The sequence below is a fragment of the Aythya marila genome, assembly GCF_965140915.1.
Source record: "Aythya marila genome assembly, chromosome: 30".
In the NCBI taxonomy this organism is placed as follows: domain Eukaryota; kingdom Metazoa; phylum Chordata; class Aves; order Anseriformes; family Anatidae; genus Aythya; species Aythya marila.
In genome coordinates, this window is record NC_139071.1 from 409,580 (window position 1) to 431,832 (window position 22,253).

A 22,253-nucleotide genomic window follows, 5' to 3' on the forward strand; every position below is an offset into this window, starting at 1 on the left:
AGGGAACTGCTGTTTTTCAAACAAAAGAAAAAATGGGATAATACCCACAGGGGAGACAAAGACATACACATATGCACACTATGTACAGAGTGGCACAGGCAGCACCAGGCATCCTGAGCCCATCCCCCTCCCCCCCACATACACACACATACGCCCCATCCTTATGATGAATTGCCTGCCCCTTCTCCCATCTTTGAGCAAGACAGGAGAAGGGGGGGGACGAGGGGAGGGAGGGGAACTTGCCAAGCAAGAGGGGGTAGAGGGGGAGTCACAAAAAAATAGGGATATAAGGGGGCAATGGGAACATATGGAGGGGGGCTGCCTGCAGGGATGGGGAGCATGGAACTCTTTGGTTTCAATGTTATGACTGCGCAGGACCACTTTATCCAGAGGGCCAGCAGATGCAGAGAAAGGTGGAACTGAAATAGAAGGACTCAGTAAAAACAGTTCCCCAACTCCAGAGGTGACTGACATGATCAGGGTTGCAGCTGTGTCTGGGACCCAGCAACATCCTTCCCCTGTGCCTTACACCCACAGACCTGACAAGGGAAAGACTGGAGGGGTGTTTCTCCCTACTTCCCCACCCTAACCCCCAGTCATAAACCTGAGGCACTGGACGGATTCCATGCCTCTACCCAAATGAAGTTTGGGCCCCCTTGTTGCAGACATGCCCACCTGACGATTGGTACCTCCTAGTTAGGACAGGGAGTTGAGGAAATGGCTCTCCCCTGCCAGAGTGCTCAACATAGAGCTCATGTCACCCACAGCCATGTTGGCACTACCAGATGACGGAAGCAGGAGGCCACCAGCAGGGCTTGGGGATCCAGGCAGCAGTGCAGGTGTCTCTGAATCCTCCACAATGGCAGCAAAGTCAAGGTGCGTGTTCTCCAGGTCCAGCGAGTCCAGGCTGTTGGACACCTGCTCCCCTGAATCTAGGTAGTAATATGAGCTACCTTTGAGGCTTTCTGAACTCCCACCATAATGCCCAGGACCCCCGCAGCTTGCTGCTGTTTGATCCAGCAGCTTATGCCCACCTTTGCCCACCTGCAGGTGTGTGTCCTGGCCTGGGTAATATAGCAGGGTATTGTTGGGCCCTTCAGGTGTGGGGCGGACAGGGGGCAAGCGAAGCACTCGCCGGGAGCTGGCTTCCACTCCCTCATAGGAGTGATTTGGCTCAGCCAGATTACTTACATAGTTGAGGCTGTTTTGGTGACCTGGTGGTTTAGGGCCACCAGGTGGGTGTGGCACCATCTCAGGGTTGAAGCACTGGGGGTTTATGAGGTGGTGGGTCTCTGCCAGACCCTGCAGGTGATCTGGTTTGGCTTGGTAACCAGAGTATTTGGGGCTGAGGTACAGTGGTGCTTGCATGGCATGGTACTGCCCAGGTTCACTGCCCACCCCCATGCCAGCCTCCCCTCCCTTGGAGGGTAACTGTTCACCCCACATCAGAGCCTGCTGGGCCTGCACATAGCTACGGACCATCACTTCTTTGGCCTGCAAGGTGGGGGTGTGGGCTCTTCTACCCCCCGGGCTCAACATGCCCATGTAGCTGACAGGTGCCCGTTCCTCAGACCGATAACCACTGGATACTGCATTCATGGCTTGGCCAAATGACACAGGAGGCTGTATGGGCGCAGTAGGCTTGACGTTCTGGCAGGGACCAAGTGGTGGGGCAGGTGATGAGTAACACTGCTCCGATTTGATCTGCAGTCGGTTAAGCCGGTGCCCCTCAGAAAATCCACTGTCCTGACACGAGCTCACAAGTTTGGGTTGCTGCACACAAGAACTGGGTAGTGGGTACTGAGTACTTTGATGGTGACAGTGTGCCCCAGACATGGCAGTAGCAGAGGCACTCACACTTGGCTGCCCGGAACTCATCTCCAGATTGCCTTGGTGAGGTTCCTCCCAAGGAGCTGACACGGTCCCACTGCCAGCACGCATGCTCGAAAAATGCTGGTTCATCTGGCACTGAGGGAGGGAGAACTCAGACTGAAGCAATCCCTCCTCCATATCCCCATGCCCACCTGGGTTCAGTTGCATACCCCCCATGGTCCGGTGAGCACTGCCATACAGGCCTTCACACTGGAGCTCCACACCTGTCCCCTGGCATGGGAAGCTTTCCTCCAGGTAGTTCGAATACTCATCCATTTCTAGCAAGCCAGACTCTGTGCCTGGGCCAGGGCCCTCAATGCTTACACTCTCCAGGAAGACATTTTCACTGATGCTGGGTGGGTGTGGAGAGAAGACATAGCGCTGAAGGTTAGCATCAGAACCACCCAAGGGCTGCAGGACAGCTCTGCCTGCCCCTGACACATTCACGTTACCCATGCTCTTAAAACGATGCACCTTGGGTACAGCATGAGGGTTGGCTGCTGTCCGGGCAGGGTCACTGGCCCGCCGCACACCATTCCCAGGCACCAGGTGAGGGTGAATGCTGCCTGCATAGCCAGGGTAGTCATTGGAACCATGCTTTCTCAGCAAACCATTCATGAGGAAGGGGGGCATTGCTGGCTTGAGGTAGTCCCCAGGTAAGCTGCTGTGGCCACCCATGCCCACCCGCTCCATGCTGGGCAGCGGGGTTGGCGGGGGGGCACCTGTGGCTGCAGCATATTTGGCTTTGAGACGATAGCGCTGGGCTGGCGTGAGGCTGCCCACGCCTGGCAACCCTCCACAGTGACTGGCATCGCTGGAGCGTCGTGACTCATCTGGAGAGATGGGGTCATAGCCATTTGCCAGGCATGCCCCACCAGGCATTGTCCCTGTCTCACCACCCAGACATGGTCCAGCCAGATATGGGGACGCCACAGAAGAGCGCCGGCTGACGGTGTAGGCTGAGCTTACAGTACTGGTGGCACTGCTCCGGCGCTCGTTCAGCGGCATGCCCATCTCTGATACTGACAGCTCTGTGATGCGGCGGTGCGAGGCAGCTGGTGGTGGCACAGAGATCCCAGACACCTCCCCAGGCAGGCCTGAAAAGAGAAGAGGAGGAGTTAGAGCGGGGAACCCAGAAGAGGAACAGGCAGCCATCTCCAGTACTAGGATATGGCCTCTTCCATGCTTAGTGCCTGCTAGGATGGGAAGTAGATTCAAATGGTAGCAGTAAAGAAGGGTAAAGGATGGGGCAGAGCCCCAGACGTGAGGGTCCACCACCTCTCTGGCTGCAAACCAGACCTCCCTCAACACAGTGCCCGCAGGGCTGGCCCCACATCCAGGTGGGAGGGAACCCCAGTCTCACCAGCTCCTGAGATGACTGGCAAATTCAGGCCCTTGGTAGCTGATGGTTTCCTCATCTGCTTCAGTTTGTCAATGCGAAGATTCTCTAGCTTGTGGAGGGCCATGAGCCCTGAGGTGCCCATGGTCTCACCAGGCACCACATCCTCCAATGTGGACAGATCCTCGTAGCTTCCGCCTGCATTGCCCGTCATCTCCACCCCACTGTCGTTGTTGGTGGTGCTGCCGAGAGGTGAGTGGTCACTGCTGCATGATGACTGCCCACCTGGGCTGGGCTGCGGCTTCTGGGGGGGACCCACAATATTAACCAAGGAAAAAGGGGAGTCAGATATCCACTACAAACTTAATGCAGATTGGAAACCCCCACCCTGCCAGATCTGGAGATGTCTTCCCTACCATGCAAACTGACTCCTCCAACAGTGCTGGCCAGGCCTCCCTCCGTCACCACATCCCCAGCTCCTTACCGAGGCCAAGTCAGGCACCAAGAGCTTGCTGTCATCCTTCCGGGCCTCAGTGGGGCCATTTGTATCTCTCTCCTGCTTCACGTCTGGGGGGCCACTGGGAGCTGGCAGTACACGGCCTGGCACCATATCACCTCGGTGCTTCTTAGTGACATGGGCATCAGGGCCGTGCACCGTCTTCACATGTTTGCGCAGGGAACTGGGGTCTGTGTAGCGCTTGGTGCAGCCCGGGATTTTGCACACATAGGGCTTCTATCAGAGAAGAAAGGTAGGCATGGTGGAGGAAGGGTGTTAACTCAGTTGGACTAGAGCACCTCTGTAGGTCCCTTCCCACTGAACTATTCTGTTCTGTTCTGTTCTATTCTATTATATTCTAATTCTATAAACCAGAGACTCCTCCCAGTCCCTCCAGTAGACCTGAGAGCTGAAGGAAGAGAGGGTGGGAATTTGTCAAAGAAGTTGAATCTCCTTGGAGGGGGGCATGTCAGGTGTTACAGGAGAACCTTGGAAGGGGTCATAAGAAGCTCTGAGGAAAGATACAAGGACAGTGCTCCACAGAAGTAGGGCAAGGGTAGAGGGACCCTGGTGGGAGTGCAAGTGAGGTAGGAAGGGAACAGGGGGTGCATACTTTATAAGAGCAGGCAAGGAGGGAGTTGGGGCACAGAGAAAAAAAAAAAAAAACAGGGATGCAAGGTACAAGACTAATAGGGTGGCACAAGGGGAGCCCCAAGGGGTGCAAAGAGCCACAAATGGCTATGTACCTCGTTGGAGTGGGTGCGGTTTTGATGTTTGGCTCGGTCAGAAGCATTGGAGAAGGCCTTGTTACAGCCCTCGTGTTCACACACATAAGGTTTCTCACCCGTGTGTGAGCGCAGGTGTGTCTTGAGGTTTTCCAGGCGTGAGTAGGCTTTGTTGCAGCCCTCGAACTGTGCAGGCAAGCAGAGTAAAACATGCCACACACCTTCAACAGACCCAGTACCACGTCACCCCCATACTCCATGCCCACAGCACACCTGCCAGACACTTACCACACCTCCCACACATAACACACCTGCACTCCTGCAGGTGTATGTCCTGAGGCCACTGCACAGCCCTTTACCCTTCTGGCCTATGTCAGGCCACCTCACTATGCACCAGCCACTTACCCATGGTGTACCCAACCTGCTAAATACCCCTTTATCTCATGTGCATCTGTGCCATGCCATTGATCACAGGGGCTCTGGCCTGCCACACATGAAACATATTCTATCACGTACTACCATGCTCCTGACCACCTTGTCCATCCCACCTCATTTTCCCTTCCCCACCACATATCCCCCTCAATACCATATACCAACTCAGGGCAGCCTGCACCCTGCCCTGAGCTTTGCCTGATGCAAGGCACCACAGCTTAGCCCAGGCTTTGCAAAGGCCCATTCCATCTCACCGTGCATTTGTGAGGTTTCTCGCCTGTGTGACGTCGCATGTGTACCACCAACATGTACTGAGCCTTGAAGGGCCTCTGCTCCCGGGAACATGCTGCCCAGTGGCATACAAACTCTTTCTTCTCCCCATGGATATGCTCGTTGTTGATGTGCTGGGGAGAGAAGGGAATCACTAGGGGTGCTGGGGAGGGCATGAAGGGTCAGGGGGATACAGATATCTTAAGAGAGTATCATGAGAGAAATGTGATATAGAGGGACTGGGGTGGCTGGTGGAGACTCAAGACACTACAGGAATACAGAATGGTCAGATGCTGTCTGAAGGAGGTAGGGGATACTGGAGATGGGGGCTATTTTGGGAGGACCAAGACAAGACATAGGGGTCAAGATGGTGAGAAGGGTGATACAGGAGATTTGGACTGTCTGGAGGGAGACACGGAGAGCAAAGGAGGAAGTCTGGATGCACTAGTAGTTCAGAAGAGCTAACCCAGGAGTGAGGAAGGCCAGACCGGTTGTTTACCCTAGGGTATGGGAGGACCATGAAAAACTTGCCACAGGGAAGAGGAGGCTGCATCTCCCTCCCTCCCTAGAAGCAACTTCCACCACTCACTTGTGTGGTGAGTTCTTGAGGTGGTGGGGGCTGGGGGGCGAGGGCTGTCCCAGCATAGGACAGTCTGAGAAGGAGTGATGGGTTGATAAAGTGTGACAGCAGCCAGTAGCCTAGGCACAGATTCTGGGACAGGAGATGCCCAGGCAGGACCTAACTCACATGCACCAGCTGCTCCTGAGTGTCAAATTCTTTGGCACAGCCATCCCAGTAGCAATTGGTTTCATAGACAGTCTCGGACTCAGGTTTCCCATCCTCTTTCTCCAGATCTTCCCGCACGTCAAGCATCCCCAACAAGGGGTCCTGGGGGTACAGAGCCAGGTGAGCACTCCCAGATATGACTCTCTGTGTTCACTGTTACTGGGAGTGGCATGGAGGAAGAGTGTAGACCCCTTGGGAGGTAGGGGGTTCCCAAGGCCTGGGGAGTACCTGGGTGCCTATGGAGGCTGGGCTGGAGATGTCACCTTCGGATCTCTCCTCTGGGTGTTTGGCTGTCAGAGGACTACTCAGGCTCCTCTCCAACTTTAGCTGCTACCATGATGGGGGAAATTGGAAAGCAGTCAGCACTGGGATGCCCACTGGCTACCTCTTACACAGGATGCATGGCATCCCCTGGGGACCACTTACCTGGCAGTGTTTGAGGGTCCCACGAGTTGGCGCATGGTGCAGGAGCCCTGGGCGGGTGGACAGGTGTTCGTGGGAGGCACATGGTGGTAGGGGCGGGGTGTGGCTGAACAGGTGCCCTTGGCCCTTTGGTTGCCCTGGTGGACTCTGGTACCCCAGTGATGGACTGCAAAAAGCAAGATGATGAGCAGATGACACCAGCAGAGGAGGGAAATTTAGTCCTTTTGAGACAAGGATCCAAGGTGTCTGCACTCCCAGCCAGTCCTGCACTATCCCACCAGTTCCCCTTGCCCTCCCACTCTGGGCTAACTGTTCCCACCTTCTTTGGCCCTGGTCCCATGGACTCCCCAAACTGGGCATCAGCATTCAGGCTCCCATACTGAGAGGCTGTGTGCATGCCAACAGGGTTAACTCTGGTGCCCACCTGATGGTGCTGATGGAGAGGTGGCCATAGGAGCTGCTGGTGGAGGCACAACGGGAGTTGATGAACGCAACGAGGGAGTTGGGTGAGGTGCGGATTACCGTCTGCAGGTCAACACTAGAGTCTGACAGGGGTGAGATGGACAGTGTCCGCTTCTTGCCCAGCTTGCCTGCACCGCGGGTTGTTGAGAACCATGAGCCTGGGACGGCAGCAGAGAGTGGGGGGCAATCCTCTTAGCATGGGTCCTAGAAGGCTGAAGTCACCCCCAAGGACACAAGCATGGTTCTTTGGAGACTGGAGGAGTCCCCTGAGTGTTGCTGGCTCTAGATTGCGACAAAGCACAAAAGTATCCCCCCTCCCTACCTAGCACATCAATGTTCCTAGGGGGTACCTGAAACCCTTGACACACACCTACTCCCTTCTACAACCAATACCACCCGAAGAAAAGCACCTGATCCCCTTGGTCAACACCTGCCCCTGTACGAGCCATCACAAATTTTCCTGTTCACACAGGTGCCACTGTTCCAGGAAAGGTACATTAAGCCCCAGCAGCCTCTTCCTCTGTAATCACTGCCCCCAACACTGTCTGAGCCTTTCAGCACACACATCTTCACTCCTGGTAAACTCATTGTTAAACTACTCTACCTGTCCCACACCCCCCTAGATGAGAAACTTACCATCACCACCACCTGGGTGCTCAGTTCCTGGCACCAGCCCATAGCCATGGTGACCACTCATGAGGTTTGACTGGTGGCATAAGGGGAAATCAAGTCCTGGTCGAAAGGATAAGACAGACAGGAAGACATATTAGGGTGGAGGGCACAAGGGGAAAAGGAAATCCCTGGAGTGTCCCTGAACCCAAAGACTGAAACTGAAGGCAGGTGCCCCTCGTGCTCATGCCAGGCACTGCCCAGGCCCAGCCACTGGCCAGGATGAGGGAGCTGCAACCGACCTTGCGGCCCTGGGGCACCCGTGGCCAGTCCGTGGAGTGGGTGCAGGCAGCAGCGCTCAGCGTAGCCGTTGGTTGGGGAGTTGACAGGGTTGAACATGTCGCAATGGGGCCTGGCCAGGCTCAGGAGCACATCTGGTCCTCACCGAGGGGCCGGCGCCGGTCAGGGCCTGAGGAGGACAACGGTGGGCAGATGGCCCCCTAACCACAAGCCCTGCACCTCCAAGTGCCCCGCAGCCTGCACCCTGGTGGGCTCCGTGTGGCAGCTGGAGCAGACTTGTGCCTGGCAGGGGATGCTGTCGTGCCGCACAGCCATGGCAGTAGGACCACCAGCCACACCCTGCCATGGCTGTAGCCTCCCGAGGCCCATGCTCCTGTCTCCCCCCAGCCCACGGCCACCTGCAACCTGCCCACGGGCTGAAGTCTCCCTGTCATGGCCCCGCACCCACCTGCCTGGGGTGCACAGCAATCAGTGCTAGCCACTGCTATCCCACCACTTCACCAGGTCCTGACACAGACCTGTGTACCCAGCCCAAGGCAAAAGGATGTCCTGGGGCCTGGGGGTGCTGCCCTTTTAAATTAAAGCCATTACCTCGTCTTATCACTACATTCCACAATAAAGGGGTCCCTCCCCAGCTTTTCTGTATCCCCCTTTATGTACTGGAAGGCCGCTATAAGGCCTCCTCAAAGCCTTCTCCAGGCTGAACAACACCAATTCTCTTAGACTGTCTTGACAGAATCAGTGCATTGGCCAGTACAAGGCCACCCTTGACAGCTCGGCACAAGCAGTGATATTGCCACAGGGTGCCCTGTGGTCATCCCACATCACAAGGATTCCCAGTTACTGAATTAGCAAGGTGGCCTCATGCTTGATGCTGTACGAAGAGCAACCTGTCCGAGCAAGTGTCCCAAGGCCTGCACAGTGTCCATTGCAAAAGGGATGAAATACACGTCTGTGCACCCAGACACCTGCACAAACATCCACAGCCAAACTTGCATATAGATGTAAAAATTGCAAGCCCTAACTGCCAAAACAGGAAACTAAGGCACAGACGGGTAAAGCCATTCTTGGCCAAAGGACCCGAGCTGGCATCCTGCTCTTCCCTGCTCATGGGTCCCTGCCATATCTGTAAGTTACACCCAGCCCTGCCTTGCCAGCAGGTCCACACCCTGCCTGCAGGTCAAAACCCTGCCCTGTCCCACCCACGTATCCCACCCCTGCCTACAGGGCTCAGCCCAGCCCACTATTGCATCCCTGCTTGTGGGTCCCTGCCTGGTGCCCAGGTCTCATTTCCACCTGCCTCCCCACCTGGCCCTGCCCGCAGTCAGACCTCCACCCGTGGCCTCGGCCTCTACACCCTGATCCCAGCCCAAAGCTCCATCCCTAACCATGGTCCCCGTCCTGCCCCAAGACCCCCGTGGGCTTGCATGAAGGACAGAAGCTCTGGAAGGAAGAGGCACTCGTGGGTGGCACCAGGAACAACGCTTCCTGCATCCTCAGCCTTCCCCTTTGAGAGACCAAGGGAATTGCCCCAAACAAGGGGTCTGGGGGAGTGGGAGCCCCTCACCCTGCTGGGAAAGTGCTGGGTTGCATTTGGAGCATGCGGGGGGTGAGGGGGGCAGCAATTCTTCCGCATGAGTTGCCCCTTTGAAAGCTTGTCTCGGGGCTTTGTGAGAGTGTCAGCCAGGAAGAATGGAGGGGGGGGGGGAGCAGCGGGGCAGGCATAGGGGGCGGGAGTACCCAGGAAGGTGGTGGTGGTGCTGGGGGCAGGAAAGGGAAAGAGATGAGTAGGAAAGGACGGTGAGGGGGAAAGAGGGAGGGCCTCTTACCTGCCTGCTGGACCCAGGCCTTGCAGCAAAGACTGGGGGATTAGCTCTAGGGGACACCCCCAATGCTGCCCCTACCCCAGCCACAGCATTAAACAAAGGGAGGGCTCACAGGTCCCTCATTAAAATTTGACTCCCAGATGCCCCCAGCACTTTGTGCATGCACACAGATAGTCACAGGTGCACAAACACACATTTACATGTATCCATAGAGGCTCACGTGCAGGTATGCACACGCATTCATCCACATATATACACAGATACATGTAGCCATGAGCACACAAGAGCACATACACACTCATTCTCATACATGCAGATACACAAGCATGTGCAGACATAGTATGTATGCTTACACACATGATACCTGCACACATGAGTGTGTTCACACATAACTGCAAATACATATGCATATAAGTATATACACATACATACACGTGCAGACCTGTGCTACTTTTGTCTCTGGACTTCTGCCTGCATGGAAGAACACTCGGGTCTCATACGGGATACAACTGTCCTGGATCCCTCCTGGCACCTCTGGGAGCTCCTGTGGCCGGGGAGACAAGCTGAAGTGCTGGGGACCACTTTGCCTCCTTCTGGTACAATTTAGAGCAGTGGGGGCTCAAGAGACCTCCTCAAGCCAGCCCCTGTGTGGAGCTGGGAACTGATGTGGGTCTGGTGCCAATATTTCCTGCCTCCACCTCCCAAGAACCATCATCTGGGCTACCCCAGGTTGCCCCAGATCCATAGTCTTACCCCACCAGCTCCTTGCTCTGTATGAGAACAGGCAGGTTGCCACCGTATAGCACAGTAATTATATGCAGTCACTCCAGTCCAAAGTGGAGAAGGGCTATGGCTGTCCAGATGGGCACAGCCACCTGCTGCAGCAGCAATGGAATGGTGGGCTCTGCCCTGGGCCATGAGCCTACAGCCCCCTCCCCACTCACCTGGGCTGGGGATGCAGCCTGACGTGACCTATAGTGCTCCTCCCTTCCTGAGTCCTGGCAGGATGGGGCACTATCTGTGGAGCATCTACTGCTTCCAGGAAAGCAGTTAATTCACCCATAGCCTCTGTGATATAGTATCTACCTTGTGCGCTGTCAGCCTTGTCCAGCCTGCTGTACCCTGCTGTGCCAGCCCCTGCCAAGCCCAGCACCAGCTAGAGCCCTGCACCTGCATGCACACACGTGCACACACACACACATATGTACGCACATGTGCAGAGCGACTGCCACACAAACTCCATGCGCACAGCATCTGAGCAATACACAGTGCGCACATACTTATGCACACACAGACCTAGAGAACACATGTCCAATGGAACACACACAAAGCTGCATATGCACACATATAGCACACACAGACAACACACGTGTGTGCACAGGTTTGCATAAGCATGCGCAGAACATGTGGGCACACAGAGCACATGCATACAAAGCATACCGCCACACATGGGGAACATGCAGGCAAGCAGCACAAGCCACATTGCTCCCACCCCATAGCTACCAGGTCAAGTGCACCATCCTCTCTGCTCCCCTGCAGCACCCACCATGCAGAACTAGGAGCGGCTCGGTGGGGTTCTGGTCCCTATCACCCCCATTCCCTAAGTACAGAAGGAGGCTCATGGTCCTGCCATGCCAAGACAGCCTCTCCTTCCTGAGCCTGGACAACAGGGAGGGCTTTGGAGAGCAGACCCTGCCTGGCAAGGGCTGGGGTCTCCCCACTGGGGGCAACCTAAGGCAGGCGGATGCCAGGCAGGCACAACGGCAGCGGCACAGCTCTCTCCAATACCCCACGTTCACCCGGCTAAGCACCAACATGGGACAGGGGGAGGTACGCAAGGGAGAAAGTGCTCGGGGCCTGTGGGTCCCAGCTGCAGGATGCTCCCCACAGCCCGTCTGCAGGGGCTCCCTGCGTCCTGGTGGCCCCCAAGCTGGGGAAGCTGGAGGGGGCCGGGGGCGCGGGGAGCCAATAGGCGCCGGTCTGCGGCTCCCCCACCACCGCGCTCGCCTCCCCCGCCTGCCGCACACCGCCACGGCCCACCCAAGTTGCAGCCTATGGGCATAAATTTGAGAGCCAGGCGCAGCCGGGATTGAGGGGAATCTTCCCTCGGTCTCCTCCTGCCAAGAAACTCAAACTGAAACACATTCCTCCTCCTCTCTGCCAAGAAAACAAGGAGCACAGCCAGCAGCAGGAGCAGTTGAAGCAAGGCTGGCTCCAGATGCAGAAACGCCGCGCAGGAGGGGGTCGGACTGGCCACCACCACCCACCCCCCCTCTTTATTTCCTGCAAACACGTCTGATATCTGTCATCTGGCTCCAGTTTGCTGAGGACACTGGGGAATGGGGGTGGGAAGGATACAGAGAAGGGGGAATAAGCAGAGAGGGAGGGGAGACGTGGTGAGCTTGCACCGCAGGATGACAGTCGGGATGCCTGCACCTATGGGTGGTGGAGCAGACGCAGACTCAGGAGAAGGAGGGAGAGACAGGCAGGGCAACCACACACCCTTAGGAAACCTGGCGGCAAGAGGAGGGGAGGAAGAGGAGGAGGAGGAGGGTTGTGTGTCCCACCATAGCCCCACAGCAGGGCAAACCCCCCTAGCTCTCACCTCGCAGGGCGCCAAGGCTCAAAAGGTGCCCAGCCTGCACCACTCGCCACAGCGGGGGGCTCCCACCCGACCCAGCACACGAGGGTGGTGGGCATCCCTCTGCGCCTCAGCACTGACCCCAGCATCTCCTGTCCCAGGCCCAGCCCTGGCAGGGTTAACAGCCCCGGAGTCCCACTGTGGAGGAATGTGATGTCAGGGCTGGATTAGCCCATGCAGCCGAGATCCCAGCCGATAGACCAGCAGCGCAGCGCTGAGCTGTGTGTGGCACAATCCATCAACCCTCCCAGCACAGCCCCCAGCGTGGGGGGCCTGGGGGAGGGCTCTGTGTGTGTATGAGTGGGGGCATCTGTGCTCCTGTAAGTGTGTCTGCCTGTATGAACACACAGGTTTGGCCATCTGCGTTTGCACATGTGGGGAGGGATTTTTGTTTCTGTGTATGGTTGAGGGAGGTGCTTGTGTGCAAGCACTCATACATGTATGTGTTTGCACGCACATTTGCACGCGTGCTTGTGCATGTCTGTCCACACATGCACGCATGTTGGGAGCCACAACGCTACTGAGCTGAGCTACCACTCAGCTACTGAAGGGGAGCTGCCATGTGTTTGCAGGCCCAGTCACCCCAAACTTTCACTGTGTGAGAGAACAAGGGAGGGCCAGAGCAGAGAGAGGCAGACAGAGGGTTCCAGCAGAGCAGCAGGGCCTCAGGCATGGAGATGCCCCAGATCACCGCTGCACCACCCAGGAGAGGGGGTAGACATCCCACCCTGCTGAGGTTGGCTCCAGCCCTGGGACAGGGTGGGCACAGAGCCCTTGCCTGCACACTGCAGCCCTCCTCTCCACTGTCTTGTGACCTCAAGGTCAGCCACATGCCCAATTGGTTTAACCCTAGAGGGTTTTATGAAAAACATTGATCTGCCCTAAGATCTGCCCTCCCACGCTGGGGCAGCAGTTCACATGGAGCCACCACCGGAGCAGTTCTGCAGACACAGAAGGGGAACGCAGCAGAGGGCCAGGCTGAGCTGCAGCACACACAAGCCAGCAGCAAGGCTGGGAGAGAGAGGGCTGCCAGGGAACCAACACTCCCTCATGCCAGCAACAGTCCAGGACCAAGGGGACATGTCCCAGATGCCTCCCAGGGCAGCATCTGGCAAGGTTAACACACTCCTCCCCAGCTACTGCATCTCCTCCATGCCATACAGCCTTTCCATGTGCCACTGTGCTGCTGGGAATGGGCAAATGCCATCGACAGTGGGGCAAAAGGGGCGAAATTCCCTTCTGGGAGAAGCCCCCTTTCCCTGCTCTGGGACTGAACTGGGGCCAGGCTTGTCTGCACTGGGGGAGCTGCATGCCCTGGCCCCACATGCTTTCTCATCTCTGTCTCCAGCAAAACTGACGTGCAGACCTCCCGCTCAGCTGCCTTACTCTGCATCCGACCTCGCGGTTAGGCCAGGCCTTTAGGGAGAGCCCAGACACCCCTGCAAGGGGCAGCTAATCTGCCCAGGACCGCAGCTGCCACAAAGCACATTGCTTCAGGTTCAGGGGGTCTGAAAGGGGACGATGCAGGGTCGCGATCCCATGCTGGTGTGGGCTGCCAAGCTCATTCCAAGGTGGTCCTTTGCCTGGAGAAGATGAGGCAGAGAAGGAACCAGCTCTGGGGAAAGGCTATGTATGTGTGGAGGGAAAGGGGCAGAGACATCTGTGCCAGGACAGACGTGGGACATCCTCTGCTCATTTCTCCCTCCTTCCCTCTCTAGCCTTCAGAAAACATAACACATCCCCACTCCCCAACCCATGCCAAAATTCTTCTCTGCCCTTTGCACCACTTCCAGAAAGGGCCAGAGGTCCCTCCCCAGCCCACCCATCCCTCCAGCAGCACAGCCTTATGCAAGCCACAGTACACCACCACCCGTACGCCATGTCTCAGCGGGGGGTGCAGGGGGCAAGGGGGGGGGAGCAAAAAATCCAGCCCCTCACTCCTACATGCATCCACACCCATTCCTGATCATGCTCCGACGTGCCTCCAGACACATTAACACATGCTAACACATGTGTGCTCTGGGAGGAGAGGCCAGCTGGGGTACAGCCCTGGCTGCCCAGTCTCTGGTGTATCCCAGGGTACAGGCAGGCAGCAGAGGAAGGCTGCAGGTGGGAGCTCTGAGCTCTGCATTCCCCGGTAACACAGGGGCTACCGGCCCTCAACCACAAGCCGAGCAAGTCAGGAAGCCACAGCAAGCTGGGCAGGAGCAGTGACGCTTGATAGGTGGTCCTGGGGCAGGCAGGCAATTGTCATGGGCTCGTATGTTGTTTGCTTTGGCCCCCAGTGCACACTACCCCTGCAAATTGCTCCCATAAAGCCACTTCCCTGGCCCCTGCCTTCATTGGGCTGGGGTCTGGGTGGGGCCAAGGTTTTGGGGTGAGGGTAAGGAGGGTGCAGACATGGCAGCAGCTGCTATAAGGAATTTTTATACTTCCCTCTTCCCTTCCCAGTGCTGGAGGGAAACAGCAAAATTGAACATGTGGGACCCATAAAAGCCCAGCTCTGAGTCATAGCTGTAAGAGACCCTGCCAGGCACAACTCCTTCCCATAGCATCAGGGCATCACCCCACAGCCCACAACGCTTGTGCATTACACTAAGGGACACACCTAGAATAGGGGCAGCAGCACAGGAAACCTTGCCTTCCCAAGGGAGGTAAGGTAGGACATGGCAGGCACTCAGACACGCTGTCATCTGTTCTCCTACTGCAGCCAGTGAAGTTCACATCGAGCTTGTTCCCATCCCAACAGTTCCATCCTGCAGGATTCCTCAGAATGGGACAGGAGGATGTCCAGGACATCTTCAGCAGTCATTAAAGCATTAAATACACATCAGTAGTGCCCTTTAAGCTGTAAGCTGCTTGTTGAGCGGTGGAGTAAGGTAAGCTCAGCACTTGGGCATTTAAGAAGCAGAAGTTACTCCTTCTTTGGAGCAGGAGACCCCTGCTGGGGGGTGGGGGGGGAGGGGTCCTCCTGCCATACCCAAAAGCTGGGGCATGTTTGTCTCTCCCAACGTATCTGCCACTGTTGGAGGTGAGTGGCGCAGACCCCTGCTCTTCCCATTCCTTGAGCAGAGCCCCACTCTGCCCATGGCAACCCCACAGCTCAGAGCCATGCTCTCCACCACCAGACAGGGCTTTGCTTTCTTGCCCCAAGATCAGGGGCAAGAATTCAAGAAGGGGTGGGAAATGGATGTGTGCTTGCACTACATCTGGAAGCACACACACACGCACCAGCCTCAGACCCGGATGCAGCAAAGCTGAAACCTGACTCTGTGTTTTTGCTGCTTGTTCCCAATCTGTGGCAGCTATTTTATCAGCTGTTCGCCTTGTTATTCTGCAGCTTCTGAAGGGTTCTGATGTGCCATAAGGACAGGGGACAGGAGGGGTACAGTTGCCGTGTTCCTGTAAGGATTTCTGTAGGATGGGATTTTTCTCAGTCCTTACCAAGAACCCACCCAGTGCATCCTTGGTAGTTCTCACATCACTGGGTTTGATAAACACCAGAAGATATCATGAGAAACTGAGGCATACAGACAAAGAGACTCCAGTCCCAGGGATACAAGAGACTGACCAGGCAGATAAATGTGCACACATGTACAGGTATATACATACACAAATAGGCCCCTTGATACATGCATCCGTAGGTGTGCATGCAGACACACAGATTCATACATGCTGCAGGGAATGCTCTGGGTGCAGGAACTCTCATTCTCACCAACTACTGGGCATTAGAGGATTCCCTCTTCCAGTATGTCAGTAGAGATAGACAAGGACAGGCCCACTGTAGAAGGAAGGCAAGAAATCAACACAAATACCCTTTAGTGAAAGTCACATCACGTGTGGGAATGTGTGTATAGGTGCACATATGTCCACATGCATATGTGAGCATGTGTACATACGAGGGCGCCTACATGTACAGGTGCATGGATGTGCAAGGCTGTACACGCTTGTACAGCACACTGAAGTGGTGGGGAGAATCGCATTGGCCAGGGAACACGAGCTGGCCAGCCACCCCAGCCTTGCAGCTGGTGTTCCGAGACGTAGTGTGTCCCTGACAGCATCCCTCCTTTGCACGGGAAGGGCCCTCATGGCTCCCGCCCACCCACCCACCCACTCTCCGCACTCTCCAGAAGTGAACTGCAAATCCCCTCCGAGCCTGAGCTCAACACCCCCCTCCCGGGCTGCACCGACGCGACAACACACGTCACAAGGTGTCCAAGCTGACTCACACCCCCAGACAGAAACCTCCCTGCTCCGGGGAGATCTCAGCCAGCTCCAGTACTGCCAAACACAGCTCACTGCCCCCCCTCCAACTACACCAGCCACGGGGGTCTGGTGGCCTTCTACTCCAAACCTGCTCCCGATTTTCTGCTCACCTTTTTGACAGAAAAGACCCTGGTACGGGGAGGGGAGACACAACCCTCCCTGCAGAGCAACCAGGGAGATGGAGACAGGCAAATGCCCTGAGGGCCTCCGGAGCCCACTTGTGAGCATTGCTGGGAGCTCAAGAGCACGGTGCACACAGTGGGAGCTGGGCTGGCACACGCACGAGGGTGTGCAAGGGGTCCTGCTAGGGATGTGGCACCTCTTCAGAGGTGCTAGGATCCTCAGTAGCTCCAGAGCTGGTGGGTCCTGCCAGGCACAAGGAGATCTGGTGTGGATCCTTCCCAGGGTCTGAACCTCCAGCTGACCCCCTTGCCTTGATGAATGACATCGATGCTATGTGCACTGGAAAAGGCTCAAGGGAGGGCATGGGCCAACCCAGCTAGCGTAACGCAGGGACACACACATCAATAAACCAGCTTCAGACACCCACAACAGCACAGAAAGGACAGTAGGTGCCTTTGCCATCATCCCCTGTCCACCACAGAAGCAGCCCCTGCCTCGGCTGGAGACAGCAGACTGAGCTGTACAGGGAAAAGTTTTCCCAGGTCTGAGTTTCCAAAGGAGAAACTTCCGTCTGCTCCCTTCTCCCTTCCCCCCCCAGTCTGCCCCTGCACCAAAACCCTGTGCTCTCCTCCCTCAGGAAGCTGCATCCATCAGCTCAGGTTTGGGCACAAAGCGGGGTGGGGGATAACTCTGGTGTCTGGGCGTCCAGCTGCTTCTGAGGGGCCCCCACAACTGGGCACAGGATCCTGGCTGTGGCTGGAATATCTTCTAGTTTTCCAGACTCCAAACATGGCATTGCAAACGCCCCAGACATCCAGTCCCACTCAGGCCCAGCCGCCTGCCTCTCCATCCTCGTAGGAGAGGTGCAACCATCAGACTGTCGCTGTCGTGCTGAGTCCCCCCCATTCTGCTTAGGGACCATCTGGACCTCATCTGTGTGTGCAGGGCCTGACCCAGGGCACCACAACACAGTTCTCTGGAGAAACATTTCCTCTGCCTTCAGCATCCCTGAGCCCCTGGCTCACCGAGGGCTTGGAGAAACGTGGGCAGCCTTGCAGGGAATTCTGTTTAAACCCCAGAAAGGTGGCCCTATGCCCAAACACGTTCAGCTAGCTCACACTCAGCTGCAGGCTGGGCTGATCAAGTCTTACAATGTCCTGCTCAGGTGCCTCTCACGCAGGCGAGGAGGCTGGTTCCCTCCCGCTCCTCTGCACCATGTCCAGCCCTGGGCAGCTTCCTCTGCCAGCCCTGGACTCCTGATCCCAGCCAGGGTTTGACACGGAGCCGACGCCTGAACCCAGTGGTCCCGGAGCCTTTAGCAGGGGGGCAAAAGGGCTGGCAACCAGTGAGGCACCAGAGATGCCTGGAACCACCCGCCGGAGCTCAGGCCTGTCCTTAGCTGCAGGGGGACTTGGGGCTGAGGTCCCTCACCCAACACACCTGCCCCCAGTCCCATCTCTCTGAGTACCGAAGCCACCAGCAGTCCCTGCGCAGGAGGACTGACGGACATTAAGAATGTGCACAGACAAGGACCCCAGGTGCTCCACAAGTGATGTGAAAAAGCAGCTCTGCCCTCCCTGCAGAACCAGAGGGATTTCCCTGGGCACATGACACTTCTTTGGCCACTTCTGTGGGCCACACAGGGAGGGCAAAAGCGATGCTTCAGGGTCTGCGGGACAAGGGCTCAGAAGGCCAAGTGTGCCGGGGCCTGGGTGTTCTGCTGCAGGTTCTGGGAGGCTCCTTAAGTGTCCCCAGGCCTCACCCCAGCAAGATGCTGCCCACACAGCCCGGCAGGCTGCCAGGGGAGCCCCTGCGCCCCCTTGGCTCAGCACCAGACAATTCTCCCCTTGGAGCCTTGCCCAGGGTGCCCAGAACACTCCGCGCTGAGTGGGCCAGGCCAGCCAACTCCTTCCTTGCCATGCCGGGGCTGCAGAGGCCCAAAAGGTGTCTGCAGGAACCCCCCACTTACACCACCACACCCGGGGCAAGAAGGCTCTGGCTGGCCGGGAGCTCTCAGCAGCGATGCGGGTGGCCCTGCTCGTGGTTCCTGCGCGTCCTGGAAGCTTCCCGCAGCTGCTGCGTCACTCGGGCTGGGGCAGAAAGTTCCACCCGGCCGCTGCTCCCAGCCCAACACCCTCGACCGGGCAGCAGCAGAGCACCCACAGACAGGGCTGCGGGAACCCTGCATCCCCTTCCTCAGGCCACCCAGAGCTTGGGTGGCCAGGCAGAGCGGGCCCTCCCAGCCGGTGCATGAAGCCTGGTGGGGCCGTGAGGGCGTGGGAGCGGGTGCAAGCTCCCCTGGACGTGTTCGGGAGCACGGCGAGCCCGGGGAGCTCCGCTGGCCGCACGGTACCGCACGGCCCGGCTCGGCCCCGGCCGCTTCCCAGCACGGTGCGACCCCCCGGCTCGGCCCCCGTGCCCCGTGCGGGAAGCCCGGCGGGGGTCCCCCGGGGGATCCGGCGCCGTCCGGTCCCGCGGCACCTCCAGCGAACCGAGCCCACGGCCCCAGCACCCCCGACGGCCCCGGCGGCTCCTACCTCCGAGCGGCCCCCGCCGGTCCACGCTCCCCCTTCTCCCGGCTGCGGCTCGGGGCCGGCGAGCAGCGGCACATCCAGGGGCGTCCCGGGCTCGGGACGGGACGGGGCGGCCCCTACCCCCTTCTTTCCCCAGCACTTCCCCGGCCGCGCTCCCGCTCCTCCCCGGGCGGCCGGAGCAAGTTGCCGGAGCCCCGCGGGGGCGGCGCGTCCCGGTAAAAGTCGCGGGGCGCCGGGGAGCCGCTCCGCCAAGTCGGGCGGCGGCGGCGCCGAGCCCGCTCGGGACGGAGACCCCGGCCGGGAGTGCCGCCGGTCCCAGCCACTCCGAAAACCCGGGCTGGATCGTGCACACGCGCGCACGCGGGGCACGCGCGCCCGCCACGGGGCTTGCACACGCGCGAGGCCCCGGCGCGCCCCGCAGGAGCACAGCCTCGCAGGGCGGCCCTGCGCGCGCACGGCCATGCACCCCATGAAGCCGGTACCCTGCATGCACACGAGTCCGTGCACACGAGTCCATGCACACACGAATCTGTGCACAAACAAGTCTGTGCTCACACAAATCCATGCACACACAAGTTTGTGCACACACAAGTTTGTGTGCACATGAGTCTGTGCACACCAGTTGGTGCACACACACAGGTACCAATGCAAACACACAGTTGCAGGCGTGTACATGCGGTGGCGTGCACGTGCAGCAATGCACAGGAGTCCATGCACACACGAGTTCATGCACACACACATGCGCCAATGCAAACTCACAGTTGCAAGTGTGCATGTGTGGCTGAGCACACACATGGCTCACACACACAGGGCATGTGCACCCACATGCCTTCATGTGCGCCTCAAGTTGCACCAGGGGAGGTCTAGGTTGGAAATTAGGAGACATTTCTTCTCAGAAAGAGCAGTCAGGCGTTGGAATGGGTTGCCTGGGGAGGCGGTGGAGTCACTGTCTCTGGGGGTGTTCACGGAAAAGTTGGAGGTGGTGCTTAGGGACATGGTTTAGTGGGTAACATTGGTGGTAGGGGGATGGTTGGACCAGATGATCTTGGAGGGCTTTTCCAACCTTAATTATTCAATGATTCTACAGAAGTGCAGCCTGCACGCATCTGTGCAGGCACTTTGGTATGTGCACACTGGGGACAAGCAGAGGGTCACGTGCATGGACACCCTTGTGCACAGAAGCACACCCCCATGCTTTTGCATGTATAAACACACGCTTGCACGCACAGCACACACCTGCACACAGAGCACATGCACATGCAGGACGCAGCACCAGCAGCCAACATGCCTAACGCCCAACCTGGACCTGGTGAGGCGGCACACCAGGGTGCCAACACCTATCAGCCCGGCCCGGAGAGGTCCACCCTCCAAGGAAGGGAGCAGACAGAAGGGTGACACCTCAAACCGACACCTTCCAGCAGGACAGCGAGGGCTCAGCATTGCACCTCGCCCAGGCACTGCTGGGCTCCAGACAGAGCATGGGTGCAGCAGCAGCCGCGCGGACGCTGCCATCCCCAGCACCGGAGCTGCAGCCCCACAGGAGCAGCCCCATCCACCCCAGGGGAGCCTCAGCAGGCCAAAAGGCAGCTGTGACTGCAGCAAGCTCCTCTGCTGCCGGGGACGCCCCGAATTGCTTCGTGGTTTTGGGGGGAACCGCTGGGACTGCGCTTGGCAGTCTCCGTGTCCTGTGCAGTCTGGAGGGCTGCAGTGGTCTGGCAGAGGCCTGTGGCAGGGACACCGCAGGGCATGAGGCTGAGCAGGGAAGCAGCACGTGTGACCCTGCGTCCTCTGGGGTCACCGCTGTGGCCGGGGAGGTGGCACGGCTGGGCACGGCAGAGCCGCAGTCAGGGACCGCCCGGGCCACTGCAGCTGGGCATCCCCCGGGCATGCCGAGGGGGTGCACAGACCACTCCCGCCTCAGCACCTGGGGCGGGGGGGGGCGCGGGGCAGCGACCCCTGGTGGCATTTCGAGAGGTGGCCCTCTCGAGGGAAGGGGGCTGCGTTCCCGGACCATCACGGGGCTGCGGAGTACGGGGGGCTGGGGGCTCCTCTGGCCCCTACGTGGAGGTGCAAGGAGTCCAACGAGTGGGGCAGCGGGGCGGGGGCTCTTCCTCCAGCCGAGGAGCCTCGTCCGCCTTTGCCCATTTTGTGAGGCTGCAGCTGGGGCACTCCTGGCCTGTGGAGCCCCCGCATTACCCTTCCCACCAGGGTCCCACTGTGGGGGAGCAGCTGGGCAGAGCTGGAAACCCAGCCTTTCTCCCCAGGCCTCCCAGGGGTTGCAGTGCCCTATGTCTCTGCCCAAAGACCCAGAGATGCTGGGTGCAGGCTGCATCCTGGCATCACCTTACCTCCAGCAACGATGCTCCATGACCTCTTTCATCCCTCCAGCCTTTGCAGTGGGCACTGTTCAGCTGCTTCAGAGAATACACCCCTCATTCCCACCTGGAAATCTGCCTGCCTCCCCATCCTGGGAGCTGCCAAGGTGGCCAGCAATCCCCCCAGGGCTGCCATGATGTCTCCCCCCCTCATCTGGCCACAACGTCTGTGGCTCACCCAGCCTTCTCCCAGCCCAGAAGCTTCCCTGGCCACCTGGTTGCATGGCCCATAGCCTGGCTGCCCCATCCCAGCAGTTCAGGCAGCACCAGTGCCTGCAGTTGAGCCTCCTAGTCGTCACCCAGAAGTTTTCCCACTGCATTGACTGTTCCTGGGGTACCGGTGGTGGAGGGGTGAGGGTGACATACACTGGTGGGGGCAGAGATCACCTTGATGGTGCCCAGTTGGTGATTTTCATTTGCATACACCCCCCAGTCACCATCACGGCTGTACATCCTTGCAGGGGCAAAGTCAAGTCTCACACCACAGAGCAAAAGAGGCAAGCAGAGAGTCGGGGCTGTTGCAGCTCGGGGGGCTGCGAAACATTCTGCCCCCTACCTCAGATGGCTCCCATGTCCCAAAAGAGGTCTGTGCAGCTGGCCCCTTCCCCAGCACAGCGCAGCCCAGCTCAGCCTCATCCAGCACATGGGGTCTGCATGTAGCCAGGTCCGGACGCACACCAGGGAAGCGTTGCACAGCGGTGGTGCCTGCACTGAGGAGGGGATGAGGGTGCTTGAGTGAGAGCTAGAAACAGGACCCAGGGGCTGCTGGGGTT

At 58.2% G+C, this 22,253-nt stretch overlaps 1 protein-coding gene across 2 annotated transcripts; it reads right to left on the bottom strand.

Annotated features, from left to right (window-relative positions):
• Positions 1-3: 3 nt before the first annotated feature.
• GLI1 (GLI family zinc finger 1) lies at positions 4-19,333 on the bottom strand. 2 transcript variants are annotated; one of them, XM_082781222.1, is made up of 12 exons: positions 19,109-19,333; positions 7,718-7,884; positions 7,443-7,538; positions 6,769-6,889; positions 6,348-6,510; positions 6,150-6,251; positions 5,883-6,023; positions 5,119-5,268; positions 4,454-4,618; positions 3,696-3,944; positions 3,236-3,515; positions 4-2,969 (listed from the first exon to the last, which is right to left on the bottom strand). In XM_082781222.1, the coding sequence occupies exons 2-12, from the start codon at positions 7,812-7,814 to the stop codon at positions 697-699; spliced, it is 3,837 nt and encodes a 1,278-aa protein (XP_082637348.1). In that variant the 5' UTR covers positions 7,815-7,884; positions 19,109-19,333; the 3' UTR covers positions 4-696. The 2 variants fall into 2 exon arrangements, with proteins under 2 accessions (XP_082637348.1, XP_082637347.1); XM_082781221.1 differs by having other exon boundaries at positions 6,769-6,964.
• Positions 19,334-22,253: the final 2,920 nt, after the last annotated feature.

What these genes read in the sequence shown, in the direction of transcription:
- GLI1 (XM_082781221.1), bottom strand. Translation starts at nt 7,814, where the DNA reads ATGTTCAACCCTGTCAACTCCCCAACCAACGGCTACGCTGAGCGCTGC. An exon ending in AGAAACCTCACAAATGCACG is followed by an intron (nt 4,619 to 5,118) that starts GTGAGATGGAAT and finishes TTGCCTGCACAG; the next exon opens with TTCGAGGGCTGCAACAAAGC. An exon ending in GCCAGTCATCTCAGGAGCTG is followed by an intron (nt 2,970 to 3,235) that starts GTGAGACTGGGG and finishes TTCTCTTTTCAG; the next exon opens with GCCTGCCTGGGGAGGTGTCT.